The sequence below is a fragment of the Candoia aspera genome, chromosome 1 (genome assembly GCF_035149785.1).
Source record: "Candoia aspera isolate rCanAsp1 chromosome 1, rCanAsp1.hap2, whole genome shotgun sequence".
NCBI classification, from domain to species: Eukaryota; Metazoa; Chordata; class Lepidosauria; order Squamata; family Boidae; genus Candoia; species Candoia aspera.
Genome location: NC_086153.1, coordinates 331208766 through 331232806, shown reverse-complemented (window position 1 = coordinate 331232806; position 24041 = coordinate 331208766). Strand labels below are relative to the sequence as shown.

The 24041-nt window shown below is 43.7% G+C and overlaps 1 protein-coding gene across 2 annotated transcripts in view; it reads left to right on the top strand.

The window, feature by feature from the left end:
* Window positions 1-24041, top strand: part of ANO8 (anoctamin 8) — a 55477-nt gene that overhangs the window by 6881 nt on the left and 24555 nt on the right. For both annotated transcript variants that reach the window (XM_063290704.1, XM_063290705.1), the window contains exons 2-7: window positions 2797-2907; window positions 13336-13468; window positions 14689-14827; window positions 16062-16158; window positions 19488-19604; window positions 21410-21537. In XM_063290704.1, coding sequence (XP_063146774.1) covers window positions 2797-2907; window positions 13336-13468; window positions 14689-14827; window positions 16062-16158; window positions 19488-19604; window positions 21410-21537 — 725 coding nt within the window. The remainder of the gene's footprint in view (window positions 1-2796; window positions 2908-13335; window positions 13469-14688; window positions 14828-16061; window positions 16159-19487; window positions 19605-21409; window positions 21538-24041) is intronic.

The following is a 24041-nucleotide window of genomic DNA, read 5'->3' as shown; positions in this document are numbered from 1 at the left end:
ATTCTAAAAATCTCTAAAAAGCTATAGATTATTAAGGCTTATCTTCCTATGCTGCTAAGTAGTGTCTCTTTAAAATAGCCAGCCCTACAATATGTTTCTCTGTTGGAATTTACATGGCAAGCCCATGTGCTTAGGAAACACGCATGACATTCACACATGCAAGGAGTTTACTAGAAAGTAACTGGCCTTTGTTGTCTCCAGCCCTCTGGCTTTGTGCAGCCCACGCAAACATGCCACAATCATGGCCTTTCTGTTATCACCAGCCATGGATATTTCTGCAGAGGTACGCTTGGATCCTATCAAGGGTCTTTTTTCCTCCTTACATGCTATGCTGCAGATTCTGGGAATCAAGCTTCATCACATCGCGCTGGGGAAGGTTTTGCTTCTGACACATTATCTCTGATGTGAGGCAAACCAAATTCTGGTTTGAACTCCTGCTGCCAATTTTGGACATTTTATAGCTTGTTAGTGGACAGCAGGGACTGTAGATCAATGGACTCGGTATATGCTGAGAACAGCCAAAACTACTGGGAAATCCATCATCGGAGGTGGTTGCCATAGAAATGTCTAGTTTCAAAATTCCCACTCCCTCCCCCTCCCCGTTTCTCCATCTTTGCAGCGGAGATTTCCCAATAGTAGGTGTAGGTAAGAAAGCTGTTGCTGGTGGTGTCTGGCTGGTGCTGTCTTGCAACGGGGTAAAATGGACCCTTTTGTGCAAGCTTGTGGGGGGGAGCGTTATCTGCCCATCAGAATGAACCAGAGAGAAAGAAAATCTGAGTCCCTTGAAGAGATGGGAGTTTGCATGAAGAGGTGCTGGTTTATAGGCCTGCCACGATATTTAGCAAGAACTGGCTAGCACTGCCCCCACCCCCCATGCCTTTATTCTGATGGTGGTGCAAGAAGCAGCCACTGAACAGGTAAAGCATTGGTACATATTACAGGTTATTAAAATATTCTTGCTTTTGTATGTATTTCTCTAAAAACACCTTTGTTCCTTTTGGGGAGCAAACTCAATCTGCAGCAGAGCGGTGGACTTCCGGTTTTGATAGACTGTAAATAAAGCCCAGCTTGAGGTGGACTGGTATGGGAAATACTTCACCTGTTGAATTTTTGCCTGAGCATATGTGTGGCTGTTGAAAGCCTAGGCACAATACTTTTGCAGAGGAGAAGATTAGCAGCCCTGTGGAGAAGGCGCCAAACATAACCGGGGCCCAGTTTGGGGATGTCAAAGAGGAAAGGCAGACTATTTAATCTAAATTGTTTTCTACCAAGCTTTAGCATTCCTACCCTCCTGTCAGGCCCATACTTAGGCCTTACTCCTGCACTGAAATGTTTCAGCTCCTACATAACCAAAGTGTGTGTGTGTGTGTGTGTTTATTTATTTTCTATCCCACCTTTATTATTTTTATAAATAACGCAAGGTGGCGAACACACCTAATACTCCTTTTTCCTCGTATTTTCCCCACAACAACAACCCTGTGAGGTGGGTTGGGCTGAGAGAGAGGGACTGGCCCAAGGTCACCCAGCCAGCTTTCATGCCTAAAGCAGGACGAGAACTCTTATACCACACCTGATTGGCTCTTGGGCTGAGAGAGAGCGACTGGCCCAAGGTCCCCCAGCCAGCTTTCCTGCCTAAGGCAGAACTAGAACTCTCGGTCTCCTGGTTTCTAGCCTAGCACCTTAACCACTAGGCCAAACTGGCTCTGGTTTATAGATGGTTTCCAGCAAAGTGAGAAACTGAGATTTCCCACAGGAGTCCAACTTCTCTCAAAACATGCCCTAATACTCAGGTTTCCATGGAATCATGGGTGGCCCCCAGTCTTCCTTCTTGGCATGCATTAAAAAATTAATAACATGATGAATAGAAATGTATTTTTACCAATGTGCTTGCATAGGCTTGTCTGAGCAATTTATTAATAGATTTGCATTGTTCATTCAGAATTTAATTTTGTACTGGTTAAGGTTGATGGGTTTTCTATCATACTAAGAGCATAGGTTCTGGCTTGTTCAGTATTTGTTTCTAACTGTGGCTTGGTGGGACTCACAGAGAAGCTGCATTCTCCAGCCATGTGCCTTCGGATTTTCTGAACTGCAACTCCCATCATCCTCAGCCACGGCGAACATTCTTGTGCTAGCTGGAAATAATTGTAGTCTAACTTAATTGGAGGGTGCCTGATTGGGGAAAATCTTTCCCTGTTATTTTCCCTGACATTTGGTGTTCAGAGAGACGGTCACTGAATATGAAAGCTCAGGTGGCTTTCTAAGGTAGGGTAGCTCTTGATAGTACTAATATAAGCCCTGCTGAATCAGACTTGGATGGTGTGCCTAGTCCAGCATCCCGTTCCAACCTCTTAAGAAAGACATCAACTATCTTCCTTGTTTCCTTCTCCCCAGCATTGGTAATCAGCTTATGACCATGCATGTCAAAGAAAGGGCACACCGTAGACAATCTGGGGGTCAGCTTCCCAAGGGCCCCCAAGAAGTCTCACTGGTACAAATTTGCCAAATTGCCATTGGCTCTGGTCTGTTGCTCTCAACAGCAGCCCCAGGAAGACCTTCCTCCCCCTTTGCAGCTTGGGAATGAGAGGCAGATGTGCTGCCAAGTCTCTTATAAGGTGGGATGCTGGGTCAAAGAATCTCAGAAGACCATCCTGAGATTCAAAGAAAAGGAAAGGTGGGTCTCTCACAGGATGGAAAGGAGAGGACATCCAAGTCTCATTTGAATGCATCTCAGCTCAGTAAAGATGCAGGTTCCAAATGCACTCAATTATTCCATCTGTACTTCTCTCTTCACAGACAAGCTGTTTGGGAAACGTCTACTGCAGGCTGGGCGTTACATCATGTCCAATAAATCGTGGATGAAAACGGTCCCCACAGAAAACTGTGATGTGCTGATGACTCTGGCAGGTGTGTGGGGTCAGAGAGGTGGTTGCCGTTGATTCATTCCAAGTGTAATTAGAATTGTGATTTTAATTTTCTCTCTACACCGCCGTCTAGTTCTGATTGCTGAGATAGCTGAAGGCAGTGTTTTTCAACCTCAACAACTTTAAGACGTGTGGACTTCCAGAATTCCCCCAGCTGGTGCTGGCTGGGGGAATTCTGGGAGTTGAAGTCCACACATCTTAAAGTGGCCAAGGTTGAGAAACACTGGCTGAAGGTAATCTTCCTGGACGTGGTTCCCTCAAGGTGTTGGGCCTTCCATTCTCAGAATTCTGTGGCCAGGATTCACAGTGACCAGGTTAGGGTCAGATTCAGATGATCAAATGTAGGGCTGTGTTGACACATTGCTTTTATAACTTTTTCCCCTGGCTGCTGTGGGTTTTATGTTTTTTGTATTTTTTTTAACATGGTTAGCCACCCAGAGTAATGTCTTTCAGATGGCCAGCCATATAAATCTAATAAATAAATGCACCAAACTGTTTGGTTTAGGCTTAACAGGTTGGATGGACCCATCCAATTTTAAGTCATTGATTAAACCATAATTTAGAAAAGGCTTAGTGAACCAGTCAGTGGCCATTGTTTGTGCAACATGGCTGGTTGAACTGGAGAGGAGGTGGGAACAGCCTAACCACAGCTATCTCAGCTTTCTAAACTGGAGCCAATTTTTAACTAGGTCACTTTCCATAAGAAGGCTAGTTTTTTTTTTTTAAATCCAAGGATGCTGAACCAGGTGGTTGACAACAACCATAAAAATACCCCACAAGTCAATCGCAACAAACAAGCACCTGAAACAAAGTCATTGAAGATCAAGCTGTTCACCAAGTTTAGCAGAACAGCTCCTGTTGGGAACGGCATCTGCATGTTCAGGAATTGTCTGCTGCAAAGCCAAGAAAAAAAAAAGACCCACTCAAAAGGTGCCAGAATTACTTCTGGGGGAGCTTTCATATGTAAAGCTGAGTCAGGATTCTCTAAACCAAATTATAATGGCTTGGATCATACATCGCATTAAGCTAAAACCAACAAATGGCATTACGTGCTGTGAGACTGCCTATCACGCTAAGCCACAAAACAAGTTCTTTATTTTGGGATGATTATGATATATTTTTATCCTGCCTTTTTATAGATATAGATAGATATATAACCCAAGGCAGCAAACATACCTAATACTCCTGCCTCCTCCTCTTTTCCCCACAACAACCCTGTGAGGTGGGTTGGGCTGAGAGAGAGGGACTGGCCCAAGGTCACCCAGCCAGCTTTCATGCCTAAGGCGGGACTAGAACTCACAGACTCCTGGTTTCTAGCCCAGCACCTTAACCACTAGACCAAACTGTCTCTCAGTTTAGGTGATGTATAGAACTAAACCCGTGTGGTTTAGAAATTGGTTTGTGGATTACCGATATGTGTGAACCAGACACTTAGGATTAATTCAAGGGAGCATGGTTAAAACGGACCATGACTTAGCATGACACATGAGCCCAGCCAGGGTGTCAGAAGTTGTTTTTCGCTTCCTTCTGCTAGCCGAAGGAAGAAAGTTGAACGTGCGCTTGAAAGGAGATACCGACCCAGGACGGCAGCCAAACTGTAATGTAGTACGGAGGTGCAGGGAAGGTGGGGGAAGGCACTTCTGTGCTTTAGCTTTCAGATTCCCTTTTGAGTTGCTGCCAGTGAGGAGGCACTGACAGACAGACAGACACCATTTGGGAGAAAGGAGGTTGCATCACCCCAAGGCTGTTGCCGTCAGAAATGCAGCTAAAAACTAATTACTAATTGGGTTGTGCAGATCTGCAGCCACTGCTGCAAAGGATTATCTGTTGTGACATTTGAGGATGTTCTGTAAGGGTAATAAACCCACACAGGCATCCACAAGTCTGGAGCAGGCCCAAAGTTCTCAAAATCGATAAATCACTGCTTCTGTTCAATTGTTTTGTTCAAGGATGTGCCTTGTCGTCCACTTTGCAACCTTTGACCGATGTCTTCAAGGTGCCAGCTGCCTTCAAGTCCTCTAGCAGTTAATTTGCTAATGGGCAAATTGATGCATCTTCTCTGTACGATGCAGGCACATCCGTGCAGATGTATGGACAGGAAGGCATCATGCAGTAGGCACCCAGCTGTTTTAGACTAAGTTTTGCTGCAAATGCGTATTTCAGTCAGAGCAATAACCTACTGGAAGACAGTGTTTTGCTAATGCATCCTTAACTAAAAAACTGATGACACTTGGTTTTTCAATAGGCAGAATAAAGAATATAGGACCTAGCAAATAAAGAAGCCATTTAACAAATGTATGATTGAGGAACATACTACAGTCCATGATACTGTATAAGAATAATGGTGTAATTAGCATTTCCTTCTAGAAACACTGGTTGATACAATATTGTTTCTTTACCATGAGTTAACAAACATTAACCCTAATGCTATGAAGGGAAAACATCAAGCAGGCATGTATCTATATGTGACATTTGTTGTGTGGATAGATCTTGTGCATCTTAGTTGCAAGATTTTAGCTGAAAGTCAGGAGAAATTCTTGGTCCAAGTGGTTCATTAGTGGAACTAATTACCCAAAGCAAGGGTGAAGAATTTGAAGTTCTTCCAATGTAGCTGAACTGCAACTCCCAGCATGCTTCACTATTCATGGTGGTGGCTTGGCCCCATCTGGACCTAGAGAGGATTTCCCATTTGTTTATTTAGAGAGGATTCCCCATTTATTTATTTATGCATTTATCAATCAAATTTATATGGCTGCCCATCTCACACAAAGTGAATCTGGGCAGCGTACAATAAAACCAACAATTAAAACATTATACCAAAGCCATTTAAAACAATTAAATATCAATAAAAAAAGGTAATGAAAGGAAACACACCAGAATATTATACATGATGCAGCCAACGCATGGGCTCCCTGTTGGCAGGGGATACCCAGGCTTGCTGAAAAACCCACATTTTAAGGGATTTTTTGAAGGTCACAAGGATTGGGGCCAACCTCATCTCGGGGTGGGGGGAATGATGTTCCAAAGGGTGGGTGCTAGAAGACTTCCAGCAGAGACTGGCAGCCATCTGATAGGTTCACGCTAAACATCAAATCCAAGCACTCCATATTATGGCTTAACACAGATCTCTAAAAAACATACATTCATGTAAATGTTGTGCAGGGTTTCATTTAAAAGCATATACAGTATTCAAGTTAACAAGGTACATGTTTTGCCCTGAACAGAAGAATTGTAAAAAGAAGCTGGTGTGCATATTTGTGAGTAAAGTGTGACACAAATGTACAAAGCTGGAATGGGTTCAAGGACTAAACTACTTGTTGTGTTCATGGATTTATTTTTGTGAAAGAAGAGAGGTGAGTGTCCCCCTTCAGAATGTAATGGGAAATTCTATGCTCTCTATAACTAGATCATGCAAGTTGTTCATTAGAATGCAATTTGTTCACTATAAAATGATATGTTCAAACAGTGTGATAGAAAAGGCAGCAGCTGAGTTCACATGACATACTCTGCCAGGCTAAAATGGGTTTTGGTGATCTGTGATTTATTGTGCAGCAGGACCCCAACTCCGCAAAGGATCGTTACCTTGTCGTGGTGCTGGAGCTTGAGCACCTCAATGATGCCATGAGCTAAACCGTGAAGGGCCACCCAAGACGGGAAGGTCATGACAGAGAGGTCAGACTAAATGCGATCCCTGGGGAAGGTAATGGCAACCCACCCCAGTATTCTTGCCGTGAAAACTAAATGGATCAGTACAACCAGAGATATGTCGGTATACCATCGGAAGATGAGACCCCCAGGTCGGAAGATGGTCAAAATGCTACTGGGGAGGAACAGAGGATGAGCTCAACTAGCCCCAGTCGTGATGACGCAGCTAGCTCAAAGCCGAAAGGACGGTTAGCGGCCGACGGTGCTGGTGGTGAACGGCGAATCCGATGTTCTAAGGATCAACACACCATTGGAACCTGGAATGTAAGATCTATGAGCCAGGGCAAATTGGATGTAGTTATTGGTGAGATGTCAAGATTAAAGATAGACATTCTGGGCGTCAGTGAACTGAAATGGACTGGAATGGGCCACTTCACATCAAATGACCACCAGATCTACTACTGTGGACAAGAGGACCACAGAAGAAATGGAGTAGCCTTCATAATTAATAGTAAAGTGGCTAAAGCAGTGCTTGGATACAACCCCAAAAACGACAGAATGATCTCAATTCGAATTCAGGGCAAGCCATCTAACATCACAGTGATCCAAATATACGCCCCAACCACAAATGCTGAAGAAGCTGAAGTAGAGCAGTTCTATGAGGATCTGCAGCACCTACTGGACAACACGCCTAAAAGAGATGTTATTTTCATCACAGGAGACTGGAATGCTAAGGTGGGCAGTCAAATGACACCTCGAATTACAGGTAAGTATGGCCTGGGAGAACAAAACGAAGCAGGACATAGGCTGATAGAATTTTGCCAAGACAATTCACTCTGCATAACAAACACTCTCTTCCAACAACCTAAGAGACGGCTTTACACATGGACTTCACCAGATGGACAACACCGAAATCAGATTGATTACATCCTTTGCAGCCAAAGGTGGCGGACATCTGTACAGTCGGTAAAAACTAGGCCTGGAGCTGACTGTAGTTCAGACCATGAACTTCTTCTTGCACAATTTAGGATCAGACTAAAGAGATTAGGGAAGACCCACAGATCAGCTAGATATGAGCTCACGAATATTCCTCAGGAATATGCAGTGGAGGTGAAGAATAGATTTAAGGGACTGGACTTAGTAGATAGGGTCCCAGAAGAACTCTGGACAGAAGTTGGCAGCATTGTTCAGGAGGCGGCAACAAAATACATCCCAAAGAAAGAGAAAACCAAGAAGGCAAAATGGCTGTCTGCTGAGACACTAGAAGTAGCCCAAGAAAGAAGGAAAGCAAAAGGCAACAGCGATAGGGGGAGATATGCCCAATTAAATGCAAAATTCCAGAGGTTAGCCAGAAGAGATAAGGAATTATTTTTAAACAAGCAATGCGCGGAAGTGGAAGAAGACAATAGAATAGGAAGGACAAGAGACCTCTTCCAGAAAATTAGAAACATTGGAGGTAAATTCCAGGCAAAAATGGGTATGATCAAAAACAAAGATGGCAAGGACCTAACAGAAGAGGAAGAGATCAAGAAAAGGTGGCAAGAATATACAGAAGACCTGTATAGGAAGGATAACAATATCGGGGATAGCTTTGACGGTGTGGTCAGTGAGCTAGAGCCAGACATCCTGAAGAGTGAGGTTGAGTGGGCCTTAAGAAGCATTGCTAATAACAAGGCAGCAGGAGAAGACGGCATCCCAGCTGAACTGTTCAAAATCTTGCAAGATGATGCTGTCAAGGTAATGCATGCTATATGCCAGCAAATTTGGAAAACACAAGAATGGCCATCAGATTGGAAAAAATCAACTTATATCCCCATACCAAAAAAGGGAAACACTAAAGAATGTTCAAACTATCGAACAGTGGCACTCATTTCACATGCCAGTAAGGTAATGCTCAAGATCCTGCAAGGTAGACTTCAGCAGTTCATGGAGCGAGAATTGCCAGATGTACAGGCTGGGTTTAGAAAAGGCAGAGGAACTAGAGACCAAATTGCCAATATCCGCTGGATAATGGAAAAAGCCAGGGAGTTTCAGAAAAACATCTATTTCTGTTTTATTGACTATTCTAAAGCCTTTGACTGTGTGGACCATAACAAATTGTGGCAAGTTCTTAGTGGTATGGGGATACCAAGTCATCTTGTATGCCTCCTGAAGAATCTGTATAACGACCAAGTAGCAACAGTAAGAACAGACCACGGAACAACGGACTGGTTTAAGATTGGGAAAGGAGTACGGCAGGGCTGTATACTCTCACCCTACCTATTCAACTTGTATGCAGAACACATCATGCGACAAGCTGGTCTTGAGGAATCCAAGGCTGGAGTTAAAATCTCTGGAAGAAACATTAACAATCTCAGATATGCAGATGATACCACTTTGATGGCTGAAAGTGAAGAGGAACTGAGGAGCCTTATGATGAAGGTGAAAGAAGAAAGTGCAAAAGCTGGCTTGCAGCTAAACCTCAAAAAAACCAAGATTATGGCAACCAGCTTGATTGATAACTGGCAAATAGAGGGAGAAAATGTAGAAGCAGTGAAAGACTTTGTATTCCTAGGTGCAAAGATTACTGCAGATGCTGACTGCAGTCAGGAAATCAGAAGACGCTTAATCCTTGGGAGAAGAGCAATGACAAATCTCGATAAAATAGTCAAGAGCAGAGACATCACACTGACAACAAAGGCCCGCATAGTTAAAGCAATGGTGTTCCCTGTAGTAACATATGGCTGCGAGAGCTGGACCATAAGGAAGGCTGAGCGAAGGAAGATCGATGCTTTTGAACTGTGGTGTTGGAGGAAAATTCTGAGAGTGCCTTGGACTGCAAGAAGATCAAACCAGTCCATCCTCCAGGAAATAAAGCCAGACTGTTCACTTGAGGGAACGATATTAAAGGCAAAACTGAAATACTTTGGCCACATAATGAGAAGACAGGACACCCTGGAGAAGATGCTGATGCTAGGGAGAGTGGAGGGCAAAAGGAAGAGGGGCCGACCAAGGGCAAGATGGATGGATGATATTCTAGAGGTGACGGACTCGTCCCTGGGGGAGCTGGGGGTGTTGACGACCGACAGGAAGCTCTGGCGTGGGCTGGTCCATGAAGTCACGAAGAGTCGGAAGCGACTAAACGAATAAACAACAAAGCATTTGATTTGAACCAAAGCATTATGTTAATCCATAGTATGGTTTTATTTGGGCAAAATATGTTATATGAACACAGCAATTCTTGTTTCATTATCCTGGTTTAGCATGTTGTCTGAATCTATCCAGAGTGTCTGTATTCAGGGATTATATTGTGCAATCATTTTGCTTCATTTATGAGGCCCAGATGCCACTGTCTTCTCTTGTAACTTTCCTCTCCTCTGGGTTTTTTTTTCCAGTTTTTTCCTCATAGCACAGAAAATCCATTAAGTAGGGAAAGATGGAATATCTTTACAATGACTTATGATTGATAGCACTAACTGCTCTCTATTTAAAAGCACATACTCACCCTGAACAATTTTTTATGCTCATTAATGACATTAATCTTCTTCATATTAATATTAAGATTAATAGCTGCCCTTCTCCAAAATAAGCTTGCAGCCATCTTGGTTATGTTCATAACTAGATCATATGTGACCCATCCGTTAATTAAGGGGACATAAATACCATCACAGAGAAATGACAGTTAGAAACTTCAAGAGTGATAGAAAGACACAAAGTTTTACAGGAGAACTGGAATGAGAAGTAATATGCCGGTTCTTTTTCTTTACTACATTAGAGCATCAGAAGAGGCTGTGCAGGTTTTAAACTGCAGCAGTGGGAGCCAATAAATAGAATGATTCACGGAAAGTAAGATTGGCAGTTCACTGTCCTGGCAAAATAAGTACTTCGTTCTTAACTGGGTTGCACTCGGCCAGCATTGCAGCATACTTCGGGGATGACCCTGAAACCATTGTCACTAGAGGCCTACAAAGCTTATTAGAGTTATAGTCTGGCATGCCTCCAGGACTCAAGAAGTATACCTAGCATTCTTTCCCCTTCCTTCTCGCAGTGACAATCCTGTGAGGCAGGTTTTGCTGAGAGACAATGACTGACCCCAAGTCCACCGGTGAACTTCATGATGAAGATGGGTTTGATCCTGGATATTTATTGTGGCAGATATATTGGGCACTAGAATCTCCCAGGGCAGGAATGCTGACAGTGTGAATAATCCACCGTGACCTTGCACAGAGATGGGAAGCATAATGCAGGGCATCCACTAAGCTGTGGAGAAGGAGGGAGGAAAAGGTGACATGGTAGACATTGAAGGTTATTTCATGGTAGCAGCAGCCATAACTGTCAGAAAACGATCAACTGTTCAGGGTGTCCAGCTTTAGTGGACAATAAAGATTCTGCATTGGCCGTGCTGGGTTGAGAGTCTGGGAGACTTTAGCTTAGGTCTAGCCAACTGAAAAAGAGCGGATTCTGACCTTGAACACTAGGCTACATTTCCGGGTGGTTTGCATGCTCAAGTTATTCCATGGCGAGGACAGAGTCGTTTGGCTGCTGCAATAGCTGTGTCAGGTTTGACATGGGACTTGCTTTATGCATGATTTGAAAACTGCGGTGAATGCAACAAACAACAGCAAGTGATGTGGCCAGCTGCTATCATAGAATACCATTGTTGAAAGAACTCCACTGATTGCCACTTTGTTCCTGGGCTAATTGGAACCTAGAAAGCTCTGTATGAGAGAACACCTGTAGACAGCAGCATCCGCAGAGTTGCGTGAATGTGTCAAAACTGGCAAGATGGTAGACAGAGCATCACCGTGCAAGCTCCACCCACTTGCACTGTGTCACTGCCATCTTGCTGATTTTGATGGACAAACCCTTGGAAGTTGCTACCTGTGGGAGATACTGTTTGACGTCAACCAGGAAGAAGGTCTTCTGTGTTGTTTTGCAAGTTGTTCAGCGTGTACATCATCTTGAGCACTTCTTTATTCTTCTCAGCATTTGAGAATTAGTGACAGTGCTGCCACATGAATGGATGGCCACCAATAAGGTTGGTTGTTACTGACATGGAGATGCCATGCCTAAAAGCATTCAGAGCTAGAATGGGTGAAATGTTGCGGCATCTTGGTTTCATGGAAACTGATTATGGAATCCAGTGGAGATTATTAGAAGAGGCAAATGCCCTTGGCAAGCTCTTACATTTCCAAATAGGTCTGGGCTGCAGGTGAAGCTGTACCTTCTTACAGAGATTAATTCCCTCTGATCTGGGGCAGTGCAAAGTTTACCTTGAGGTGCCCATTCTGAGATCCTTTATTCAGTTATGTGTATTTTGGACATTATTGGCACAGTAGCAGTGTATTAGGTTGGATCTGCTATTGAAACAGCATCAGCAAATCATAGTGGCCACCAAATTCAACAAATGGCTAATAAATACAAAGCATATTCTGTAACAGCCCTTCTTCCAGCCCTAAGTGGCATTGCAAATTGTTCTATTTTGCTGCTTGGCAGGGCTAACCCTGGGTAAGACTGTTTATATAAATAATGATTGTATGCTAAGGCCTGGGATTGCCACACATCTCCCATTTATTTTCAGTCTCTTGGGAGTGTTGATCTTACCCAATGTCATATTTAGCATTATTTATTACATAGGGCAGACTTCCCTTAACTGGTGCCTCCTAATTATAGCTGACCTGTAATCCCCAGAAGTCCCAGCCAACATAGCCAATGATCAGAGATCCTGGGAGTTGTAAGTCACAGGTTTGCCACCTCTGCCCAAAGGCATTGGTACCATGAATGTGGGTGTGTTTTGTTAGGCATGAATGAATGAATGTCACTACCTCCCAACGGGAGGAAGGTTGCAAGCTCAACTAGTCTTTTTTTTATTTGTCAAATTTTGCCACCGCCCATCTCCCCCCACGCGGGGACTCTGGGCAGTTTACAATAAAAATAAAAACATTAAAATATAGTAGTATGTAAATAAATATCAGATATTAATATAAATATAGAGTAAAAAAGATAAAATCCGGATGGCGATGACAGTTTTAATGCCGCTCATATATATCTAAGGCCATCTTAGGGTGCCAGCCATCCCCGGGAGCAACTGCCTCCCTTCCCACCCCAAGCGAGCTGGCAAAACCAGGTCTTCAGTTGTTTCCGAAAGGCTGCAAGAGATGGGGCCTGCCGTACCTCTGTGGGGAGGATATTCCAGAGGGCAGGAGCTGCTGCAGAGAAGGCCTGCTTTCTGGACCCTGCCAGATGAAATTCTCTTACAGACGGGGCCTGCAACATGCCCTCTCTGCATGATCGGGTGGGATGGGTCGATGTAATGGGGGTGAGACGGTCCCTCAGGTAGCCTGGCCCCATTCTATGTAGGGCTTTAAAAGGTGATAACCAACACCTTGAATTGGACCTGGAAGCAAACTGGTACCCAGTGCAGCTCGCGAAGGAGTGGTGTTACATGTGCCAATCTTGGGGCACCGAAAATAACCCACATGGCTGCATTTTTGACCAGCTGTAGCTTCCGGATACTCCTCAAGGGTAGCCCCATGTACAGCGCATTGCAGTAGTCTATATGGGAGATGACCAGGGCATGCGAAGGGCATAATTAGATTTTTAATTATATATATATATATATATATATATATATATATATATATATAATTAAATACATACATGCATACTGTGTGTAAATTTATATATTATATTATATACACATATTAAATATATATATATATATATATTTAGATAATTTTTAAAAATGCATAATTAGAAAGCATCCATGTATATCTCATCCTGCCAGATACAACGGATGACCACACATTGCTATGGCTGCTGAACCACATCCGCTTGGGGATCCCAGAGCTCATCATCCAGATTCGGCACCACAGGCACACCCGGGTCTACGCATTCTTTGTCACAGCAACTTATGAAAGGTAAGTCCTGTTGGGGGTTGGCATCAGGGATGGGTGGGATAGATGGATAGGCAGGTTGGCAGCAGGGAATGATGGGCAGTAGAGTCAGAGAGCCTGGTAATTTAACTAATGTTGGAGTAGGCAATATAGGGATAGTCTAAAGCAGTATTTCTCAACCTTGGCAACTTTAAGATACGTGGGCTTTAATGCCCAGAATTCCCCAGCCATCATGACTGGCTGCAGAATTCTGGGAGTTGAAGTCCGCATATCTTAAAGTTGCCAAGGTTGAGAAACAGTGGTCTAAAGACTTGGAGATAGAGCAAAACTATGAAAATGGATATATTTTCCAATACCACATGGTGCGGGCTTATACGGAGTCAGGCTACTGCGCCATTGGAGCCAGGGTTATCTTCTCAAACATCAACATTTCTCAAGGGTCTCAGAAAGACCATTTCTATCCTATCACCTTTTCAATTGGAGGAGCTTGGAGCTGAACCCAAGAGCTTATGCATGCAAAATGTGGGACTTACAGGAAAGATGGCTGAAAATATATTCTTTCCTGGGACTTTTAATGTGGGAAAGACAGCGCAGAATGCAACATAGGTAATATAATCTGTGTTGTTCTTGTAATCTCTTTGAGGTCACCTGCTAAGTCCAGCTTCTCCTTAACCAAAGTAAAAATAAAATGCTAAAACTACCTGCCAAGTTACAGAAAGCAGTATGTGGATCCTACTCTATTTAATGTTGTAGATCAATCTTTCTCATTGTGGTGTCTTCTGGTTATATTGAAGGACACCAGCTTGCACATGGCTGGTGTGCATACATCAAAATCAGTGCAGGAGATAAGCCACATTGTTCCAGCAAATACAGAACGTAAAACCCAAAACAGGGCAGAACAGAACTTGGGATCCTCCTTTTAAACTTCCAGGACCTCCAGCCAACATAGCAAGGGGAAAGGAATGCTGGGAGTTGTAGTTTAAAAGCATGAAGGGCCACAGGTTCAGCATTCTAGTTCCAGGAGCATTTCCTTAGGGCCTTTCCCCATTGCTGAGCTGAAGTGTTTTCCATCCATCTTTCGGTCAGCAAAAAACTTTACAGGCATGAATTTGTCACTCCCCTAGCGAACAGTTCTTGCAGACTTCCATCAAGATCATCTTCCTAATTCTCTATAAAACCTAAGCTGGAGAGATGAGAAACTCCAGGGTGTGCCTCATTCTCTCTGTTTGCCCCTCTCTTGGCAGTTTGCTCCGGGGGGCAGACGAGATTGGCTTGCGGAAGCCCGTGAAGGCCGAGTTTGGGGGTGGCATGCGTAGTTTCTCCTGCGAGGAAGATTACATCTACGAGAACATAGAAAATGAACTCTATTTTTTTACTTCTCAGGTGAGTTATCTGGGGCAGGGAAGAGCAGAAGAAAACTTCCTTCCTTTGGGTTCTGGTTGCTGTTTGGTAGGAAATCAGTTGATTAATAAGGGTCTCTAAAGATGATCCTGCTGGGTTGAACCAAAGATTTGCTAGGTCAGACCAACTCCAGGATCCACAAAGGCCTGCTGCTTCAGTGCTCTCAGGAAAGGAGGACAGAGACCTCTGTGATCTGTCCCCAAGGACCTGTTTTTTATTAAGATTTTGCCACTATGCACAGAGGCTCTGCAGAGTCCTTGCAGCTAACGGGCCCCCATTTCTCTTTCTACAGCTATCTCAGTTAAGACCCAGGGGTATATGCTCATGCACGTCCCTGAAGCTTTGGACGAGGCATCTGAAGTCCCTACGAACATTGCCCACAAATTGCAATGTTTATGGAAGGCACTGAGGGAGGATCATATTGACAAGATTGCATTCATTTAATTTGAAATTCAATAGAATTCAGCAGAAATGAAACCAAATGTCATTCAAGGCCAAGGATGCCTCATGGCTAGGCTTGTCATAATCCAGACCTCCAAATCTGATAGCCTAATTAGCACAGTATGTCAGTTAGCCTAATAGGCAAATTCGCTCACTTTTGAACACAGAGATCACATCAACATCCCCCCATGGCTCTCCTTTCTTATCCCATGTTCTTTCAGGTCTGGACCCATTTTTGATTGCTTGGTCTCAACAAGTTTTCTTCCTGCTTCTGGGATCCCTCGGGAGTGTCCTCCCAGCCCCTCATTGCTTCTGTTGTTCATTTTGGGCTTCCTCTTCCAACTCCTGATCTTTCCCGTACAACGTACAGCACCAAAACTCAGGCAGAACCAAGGGGAAAGGGCTCAGTCTGGGTCAGAGGGCACCCCTCTCCACGGCCCCAATAGTTACACTCCGATGCTCCTGGCTGATAGCTCCATCACATCTTTTGACGGGAAGTTATGCAGATCAGTTCTGCGCTGCACAAAGGGACATTTCCTGCACGGACAGCTTTGTTGACTGGGGTTATTTCCTCGGTCCTGAAACAGTTTGTCCTCTGTATTTGCTTTGGGTGGAGTTGGGTGTCCCAGTTCACAGCTGGCTGGAACATTGCAGTCCAGTCAAAGAAAATTAATGGCTTTCAAAAGAGCCATAGGTGCACAGTCCAGTCATGGACATGCCTTGAGCGAGAGGTTGGTGACCCAGACTGTTCACAGCTTTTCTGCCCTGCTTTCAGGAACGCCAAAACATCATCAGGTATTGGCTGGAGAACCTGCGGGCCAAGCAGGGTGAAGTGCTGCACAACATCCACTTCCTGGAAGGGCAGCCAATCAGTGAGTGGGGACTGGGGCCAGGAGGTGGGATGTACAGAGTGCTGCGCATGTGCTGGTTAAAACCAGGACTGGGTTTTTTGCACAGGTTTCTGTGTTGTGCTGAATCTTCTCTGCGCTGTGCCTTTTGCACTTGTTCAACACTGGCAAATTCTGCTTTTGAAATGGAATATTTATTCATTTATTATTCAAATTTATGTAGCCAGCCGTTTCATATGTATGATTCTGGGTGGCTTACAAGCAATTAAAACAAATACAAAAACAACAAAAAAGAACAATACAACAATTTAAAAACAAGGAAAAAAAATAAAAGCATTTAAAAACCATAATAAAATACATAAAACTCACAGCTGAGGTAGTCCCATTCATCAAAACAGTACAGCCCCTGCACCACTCCACCACATTCCCAGGTCCCCATGCCCGTGGGCAAAACCATGTCTTCAGGGTCCTGCGAAAAGCCAGCAGGGGATATAGAGGATGCATTAAATTAAAATAACTAATCCCATAAATCCAGGTATGCTCATGTGCATTAATTTGGATTGTTTTATCTGTGATCTATTTTAACAGAAAGTGGTTGGACTGGGGTCAGCAGTTAGAATATGTGGGCCATACCTGGCCCTTTGAAGGGAAAGTCTCAGATCCTCACCTGTCAACCTTGAAATAAAACTGCTGTGACTGGAATTGTAAAAGTGATTGTAGCTGAACATATTGGCTGGGATGGGCACCACTGCCACTTCTTCCTTCCTAAGGGGCACCTTGCAAATTGAATGGTTAGAGCAAGACAGTCTTTAAAAGGAACATTTAATATGCACTTGCCAAATTAGATGCTTTTGTTCCTTACAACCCCTGCCCCCCAATTCCCATGTTCAAGCCATCTCTGAAATCGATCATGCTGAAAAGAATTTTAATCAAGTGAAAATTTAATTAGGGCAAAGTAGAGAATTGCAAATGTAAGAGAACAGAGAAAGTTAACATAAGAACATCTGTCTTCACCTTCCCTCACCCCTGGACAGCTAAGGCACCATTTAAATATTCAATGGAAATCACGTAATACAAATTTCCCTGAATTGTGGCTCCTTCATTTGGGGGAGAGGGGGGTGGAGGGGGGCTACGTAACTTAAAGCACCCTTGCCAACTTAAGAAAGCTGAGTAGTGCTGTAAACTCTGAGTAATTTGTCTCTCAATGGCTGGAAATTTTGGTTACAGTATTTGCATACGCAGGTAGTCCTTGCTTAACAACCATTCGTTTAGTGACAATTCGGACTTGCGACAGTGCCGGGAAAACCAACTTACGATTGGTCCTCACACTGACAACTGTTGCAGCATCCCCAAGGTCACATGATCACAGTTTGGGTGCTTGGCAACCAGTTTGCATTTATGACCATCGCAGCATCCCATGGTCACATGATTGCCATTTTCAACCTTCCCAGCCAGCTTCTGGCAAGCAAAATCAAAGGGGAACCATGTGATTCACTTAACTCCTGCGGTGATTTGCTTAACTGCTGCAAAAAAGGTCATAAAATTGGGTCTGATTCATTTAATGACTGCTTCGCTTAACAATTGAAATTCCAGTCCCAGTTGTGGTCATTAAGTGAGGACTACCTGTAAGAAAATCAGATAACACTGAATAGAAGGAAAGTAAACAGGAATTGGTACCTAGTTCAAAAATGCAAATAGAATAAAAAAGAGGGGCGAATGTGAGGAGGAATGATAAAGATGTGTTGCTTATTATAAGAGACTGAGCATTAGGACCAACCACACTATATTTTTTCAGTCTGCCTTCATAACTGCTGTCAGGAATGTCAATGTGCATAAAAAAGAGGCAAAACTTTGTTCATCTTGACTATTTTTTACCATACTCTGCAGACACTCTGGGTATTTCAAGTATTCACTTGAAAGGAAGATGATGTTGAATTTAAAACAGTCACCCAATAAAAGAGATTCAGAAGAAAAAACTGCTTATCCTCCCGAAGTCCACACAACCAATCCTAACCCTGCTATCTTTTAGAAAATCCATAAAACTTACCACTTTCAGCAGGCCCTGGAGCAAAGCAGTTTTATCACCCCACACTGATTCCAGTATTTTATTCCTTGGTTCTTGGGGTTTTCTTCTCCAATATACAGTAGTAATATATCTATTGTTTTGCGCCGTTTGTCACTGTTTCCCACTTGTTTTATTGTTCTAATAAGTTGCACGGCGCCTAGATTTGCTTGGACAATTAAGGCAGCTTATAAATTGAACAAGCGAACAAAGGAAATCTGGATAAAGATTGCCCCTAAGTATGGTCTGTTGGAAGGCTATAATGCAGCTCAAATTTATTATTCTTTCTCATGTCTTTTTTTTTTTTGCATTCTGAGATCAATTGTTCTCTTTCACGTTGTGGTGTTTAAACTCAGAGCCCGCTCAAGTTGTACTGATTGTCCGCTTGCACCAAGTGACCAAGCATGCCTCTGGGCCTGACTTATACATAGTTGGAAAATAAAGAGTGAGTGGGGGTAGCCTCTTGTTTGAAAGAGTTTACACCTGTAAGGGAAAAAAGACATAGGCAAGCCATAGCAGGCCAGAAGAACTACTGTAGTGAGGAATCTTCTCACCTGTTTGCCTTCCAGTAAATCATTGCTGTTTTATGAATACAGATAGTCCTTGACTTACGACTACAATTGGGACCAGAACTTCTGTCACTAAGCGATGCAGTTGTTGAGTTGCGCCTGATTTTATGACCTTTTCTGTCATGGTGGTTAAGCGAATCACCATGGTTGTTAAGCAAATCACACAGTCATTAAGTGAATCTGGCTTCCCCCATTGACTGCTTCTCAGAAGCCCGCCTGGGAAGGTTGCATATGGTGATCACGTGACCCTGGGATGTTGCAACCATTGTAAATACATGCCAGTTGCCAAGCACCCAAATTTTGATCACATGACAGTGGGGATGCTGCAAGGTCATAAGCGCAAGGACCGGTTGCAAGTCACTATTTTCAGCGCCGTTGTAACTTCAAACGGTCATTCAATGGTCGTAAGTTGAGGACTACTTGTAGACTGAAACAGAACAGCCCATTGTAGCTACTTGAGATGAATACTCACAGCACATTCTCAAAATTCTGAATGGGCCTTCCAGCTGAAAAGGGTGGCCCTCTTCTTGCCCCAGAGTGCTTTTTCAGATTCGGTATATTTGTGGCATGTGGCTAGCACAGTGGCTGTCTGCCCAGGGACGTGACCGACAATGGCAGTGCCAAGGAATGGAGCCCAGGTGGCTATTATTGGTGTGGAGAACTAAAGAGAGATTTCTGGGCTTTTGCTCTGCTCTATTCTTCTTCCTTCCTTCTTTTCACAGTCCCAGAGCTGGCTGCTCGTGGTATCCTCCAGCAAGTCTTCCCCATCCACGAGCAACGGATTCTGAACCGGCTGATGAAATCGTGGGTACAGGCCATTTGCGAAGCCCAGCCTTTGGGTACGGCCCCTTGACTCGGATAGGTCCCGGGGCTTTTGTGATGCAGAGTTGCACTTGGTTAGGACGACCAGATCTGCTATAATCCAGGCCAACACGAGATGGCAGTAAAGAGTTATTTTCTGAATCTGTTTGCCGCCATCTATCCATTATTCAGATCTTGCCGTTCAAATACAGTAGCCGTATCAGTGGACAGGCTGAAGCTGCACATCGTTTTCTATGTGTGTGGAGTTGCCTTGATACTAAATATGAAAAAGGATGCTTGATGGAAGTGTGTGAGGGGAAAAAAATTCCTGGAAGATAATTATTGCTGCAAAAGATGAGGAAGAGAGAAAGATGTAGATAGAGGAAAAGAATAGTTGGAAAAAAACATAGTCAAAGAGGATTGGTTAAGACCAAAAGAGGCCAAGAAAATGCAGAGCAATTTCATTGGAAATAAAAAGTTGTTTTGGAAGAGGGAGAATGGTTAGAAGTTATACATAAATGGCAGCAAACTACATGAATGTATGCACTTTGGTAAAATGTTTATTTCTTTATTCATTCGTCAAATTTATATGGCCACCCATCTCACAAGAAGTGACTCTGGGCAGCATGCAACAAAGGTATAAAACAATAAAAATGTCAAAAAAAAACCCCAGTGATTATTAAAAAGTTTTAAAAGTATATACTATATATCAAATTTATATGGCCTCCTGATATATGGAACATGGGAAATGGATGGAGAAGTTTTAAGTGCAAATGCTGGTAGAAGGATTGTGGGTAGCATGAAGCCTCTTGTGAGGAATCTTTGCCCTTGGGAGAAAGTAGTCAGAAGGTCGCAGCAAGAGGTAGCATCTCTCTGACCTTGGTTGACCTTGAAAAAAGCTGAGCCGGGTTGTATTTGGGTGGGAGGTACTCCACAGGCTAGACTGGGAAGTCCAAAAATATTTCAGAAGAAGTTAATGGCAAATCACTTCAATACTGTTGCCAAGGAAACAACTTGGACATAGCCCTGTAATTGCCAGAATCTAGCTCGACTCCCAGGTAAGCTGTATCTTTTCCCTCCAAGGACCTTCCTGGGATAGAAGTACATCAGCAGCCATCACATTCCTGTTGAGTACACTTTAGACCAGTGTTTCTCCACCTTGGCAACTTTAAGATGTGTGGACTTCAACTCCCAGAATTCCCCAGCCAGCCAGCTGGGGAATTCTGGGAGTTGAAGTCCACACATCTTAAAGTTGCCAAGGTGGAGAAACACTGCTTTAGACATTGGCAGGATGTCTAAACTTCTCTTCTAAAACTTCACCAGCTGAAATGTGTTGGAAATTAGAATGGCAGCCAGTAAAGTTGCTGCAGTGTGGAGTCACATCCTTCATATAAATGGTTACAGTCAACAGCATGGTTACAGCATTCTGAACAGTCTTGAAAGACAGCCCCATGTAGAGTGCATGCAGTAGTCCAGACAGGATGTAAGTTAGGCACTGTACTTCTGAATTTGCTTTCACATTACCTGTGCAGAAAGAGTGTTTGGGCAGAGAAGTCCCAGGCATTAGAAACAGTGAGGAAAATGAATGGAGATAGGGTTGATGAGTTGACAGTCACTTGCAACTGGCATGGGCTATCTGACACCTGAGGAAGAAGGCCATTCTTGTTCCTTGCTCCTTTGTCATGGTGGCAAAACACAGATTAATGAAATGTAATTCGCTGTTTGATTGAACTGAGTAGCTGAGTATCTCTGTAGTAGCACAGCTTCAGGAAGGAGTGACCTTGTCTAGTCTTTCACATTCTACCCGTATCTTCTCCTGAAACTGCCCCTCTTCTCCCGCCAGATGAAATATGTGACTATTTTGGTGTGAAGATTGCCATGTACTTTGCATGGCTGGGCTTCTACACGTCAGCCATGGTTTACCCTGCTGTGTTTGGCTCCCTCCTCTACACCTTCACAGAGAATGATCAGGTGAGGGGTTGAAGTGCATAGTGATGGCACGGTGGCATTCTGGACAGAGGGAATTCAGACATCAATATCCATTAGAAGCCCCTTAAATACCCTGCACGTGTCGAACTATAATGTACAGTGCAGAGAAATAGTCGATATTGTTGTAACACAAGCCAAATGTCTTGCACTTTAATTGTTATTATTGATGGAGATGGAGAGAAGGAAGGAAAGAAGTAATGGAGTGAGAGAAAGAGAAAGAGTGAAGAGGAATATATGCATAAACCTACAAGAAATCTGATTCTCAGCTTGGTTAGGCAGAAGTAGAACAAATTCAGTGGCATCTGTTCCCAAGTAAGTAAACATAGAATCATAATTACATTCCCACCGTTGACTTGTGGACCCCTCTGCCCCAGAATTCAGGGATCGTTTTCACGTCTGAATGAAAAACAGCAGGAAGGGGAAGAAATTTAACAGAAAAGGAGGGTTTTGAGGGCAGAGGAAGAGGGGAGGATGGAGGTGTCAGCAGGGTGGAAAAGGAAGAGGGAGGACTGGTTATAAGAACGAGAGAGCTATGGAAAACTGTTTGGGGTTTAAAAGGCACTCAGGCAGATTGTTTGGCATCCTCAAAGGGAGCAGATTATGTGGAAAGGTTGGATAAATAAAGGCCCTTGTTAGGGGGAAAGAAGGGCAGAGAGAGAAAAAAACAAAAGAAAGTGCTGATCTACAGCAGGGGTGGATAGCTGTGGGCCACACGCCACCCCAAAACTATTTTTTGCCGCCCCTCCACCCTTCAATAGTTCCCCTCTGTCTTTGCTACCAAGGATGTCCATGCAGATGAAATTGTTGCTGTTGTTAGTTGCCGTCGAGTTGTTTACGACTCATGGCGACCCTCTGTATAACAAAATGAAATGCTGTTTGGTCTTGCGCCACGTGCCTGACAGTTCCAGTATTTGCATCCATTGTTGCGGTAACTGTACCAATCCATCGCATTGAAGGTCTTCCTCTTTTCCGCTGGCCCTCGACTTTACCGAACACGATGTCCTTTTCAAGCGATCAGTCTTTCCTGATGATGTGCCCAAAGTATGAGAGTCTAAGCCTGGTTATCTTCGCCTCTAGGGAACATTCTGGTTGTATTTCTTCTAAAATTGATTTGTTTGTTCTTCTGGCAGTCCATGGTATTTTCAGTAATCTTCACCAACACCACAATTCGAATGCATCAATAATTCTTCTATCTTTCTTTTTTAATCTTCCAACTTTCACAGCATATGTGGCAACTGAGAAGACCATGGTGTGAGTCAGACGCACCTTTGTTTTAAACTGATGTCTTTGCTTCTGAAAACTTTAGATAGGTCTTTGATGGCAGATTTTCCCAGCGCAATACATCGTTTGATTTCTTGATTACTACTTCCCTTGGCACTGATCGTTGATCCGAGTAGCCTGAAATTGTTGACGACTTCAATTTCTTCTCTGTTTATTGTGACATTATTTATTGGTCCATTTGTGAGTATCTTCGTCTTCTTCACTTCAGGTGTAGTCCGTATTGCTGACTACAATCTTTGATCTTCCTCAGCAAGTACTTCAAGTCTTCTTCACTTCCAGCAAGCAAAGTTGCATCATCTGCATATTGCAGGTGGTTAATGAGCCTTCCACCAATTCTGATACCCCGTTCCTCTTCTTACATTCCTGCTTCTCGAATTATTTGTTCAGCGTACACATTGAATAAGTAGGGTGAAAGTATACAACCTCGCCACACCCCTTTTCCAATAAAACACTATTTAAGCTCCGTTCAGAATGCTGGAGGCAGGGAGGATGGGGAGGGTCCTTTTCACAGATTTGATGCTGCCTAAAATCTCGATAAAATAGTTAAGAGCAGAGACATCACACTGACAACAAAGGCCCGCATAGTTAAAGCAATGGTGTTCCCCGTAGTAACGTATGGCTGCGAGAGCTGGACCATAAGGAAGGCTGAGCGAAGGAAGATCGATGCTTTTGAACTGTGGTGTTGGAGGAAAATTCTGAGAGTGCCTTGGACTGCAAGAAGATCCAACCAGTCCATCCTCCAGGAAATCAAGCCAGACTGCTCACTTGAGGGAATGATATTAAAGGCAAAACTGAAATACTTTGGCCACATCATGAGAAGACAGGACACCCTGGAGAAGATGCTGATGCTAGGGAGAGTGGAAGGCAAAAGGAAGAGGGGCCGACCAAGGGCAAGGTGGATGGATGATATTCTAGAGGTGATGGATTCGTCCCTGGGGGAGCTGGGGGTGTTGACGACCGACAGGAAGCTCTGGCGTGGGCTGGTCCATGAAGTCACGAAGAGTCGGAAGCGACTAAACGAATAAACAACAACAAAAATTGCCACCTTTGCCTGCTAATAATCACTGGGAAATTGTAGACTCAACTGAGGAGCCAAATGCATGCAGACAGGTGGAGGGGTGGGTGGAATGGGAACTCATCTTTGTGTGTATATTTTACGTCTATGCACATATAAGCCTACAGTAGTCCTCGGCTTACAACCATTC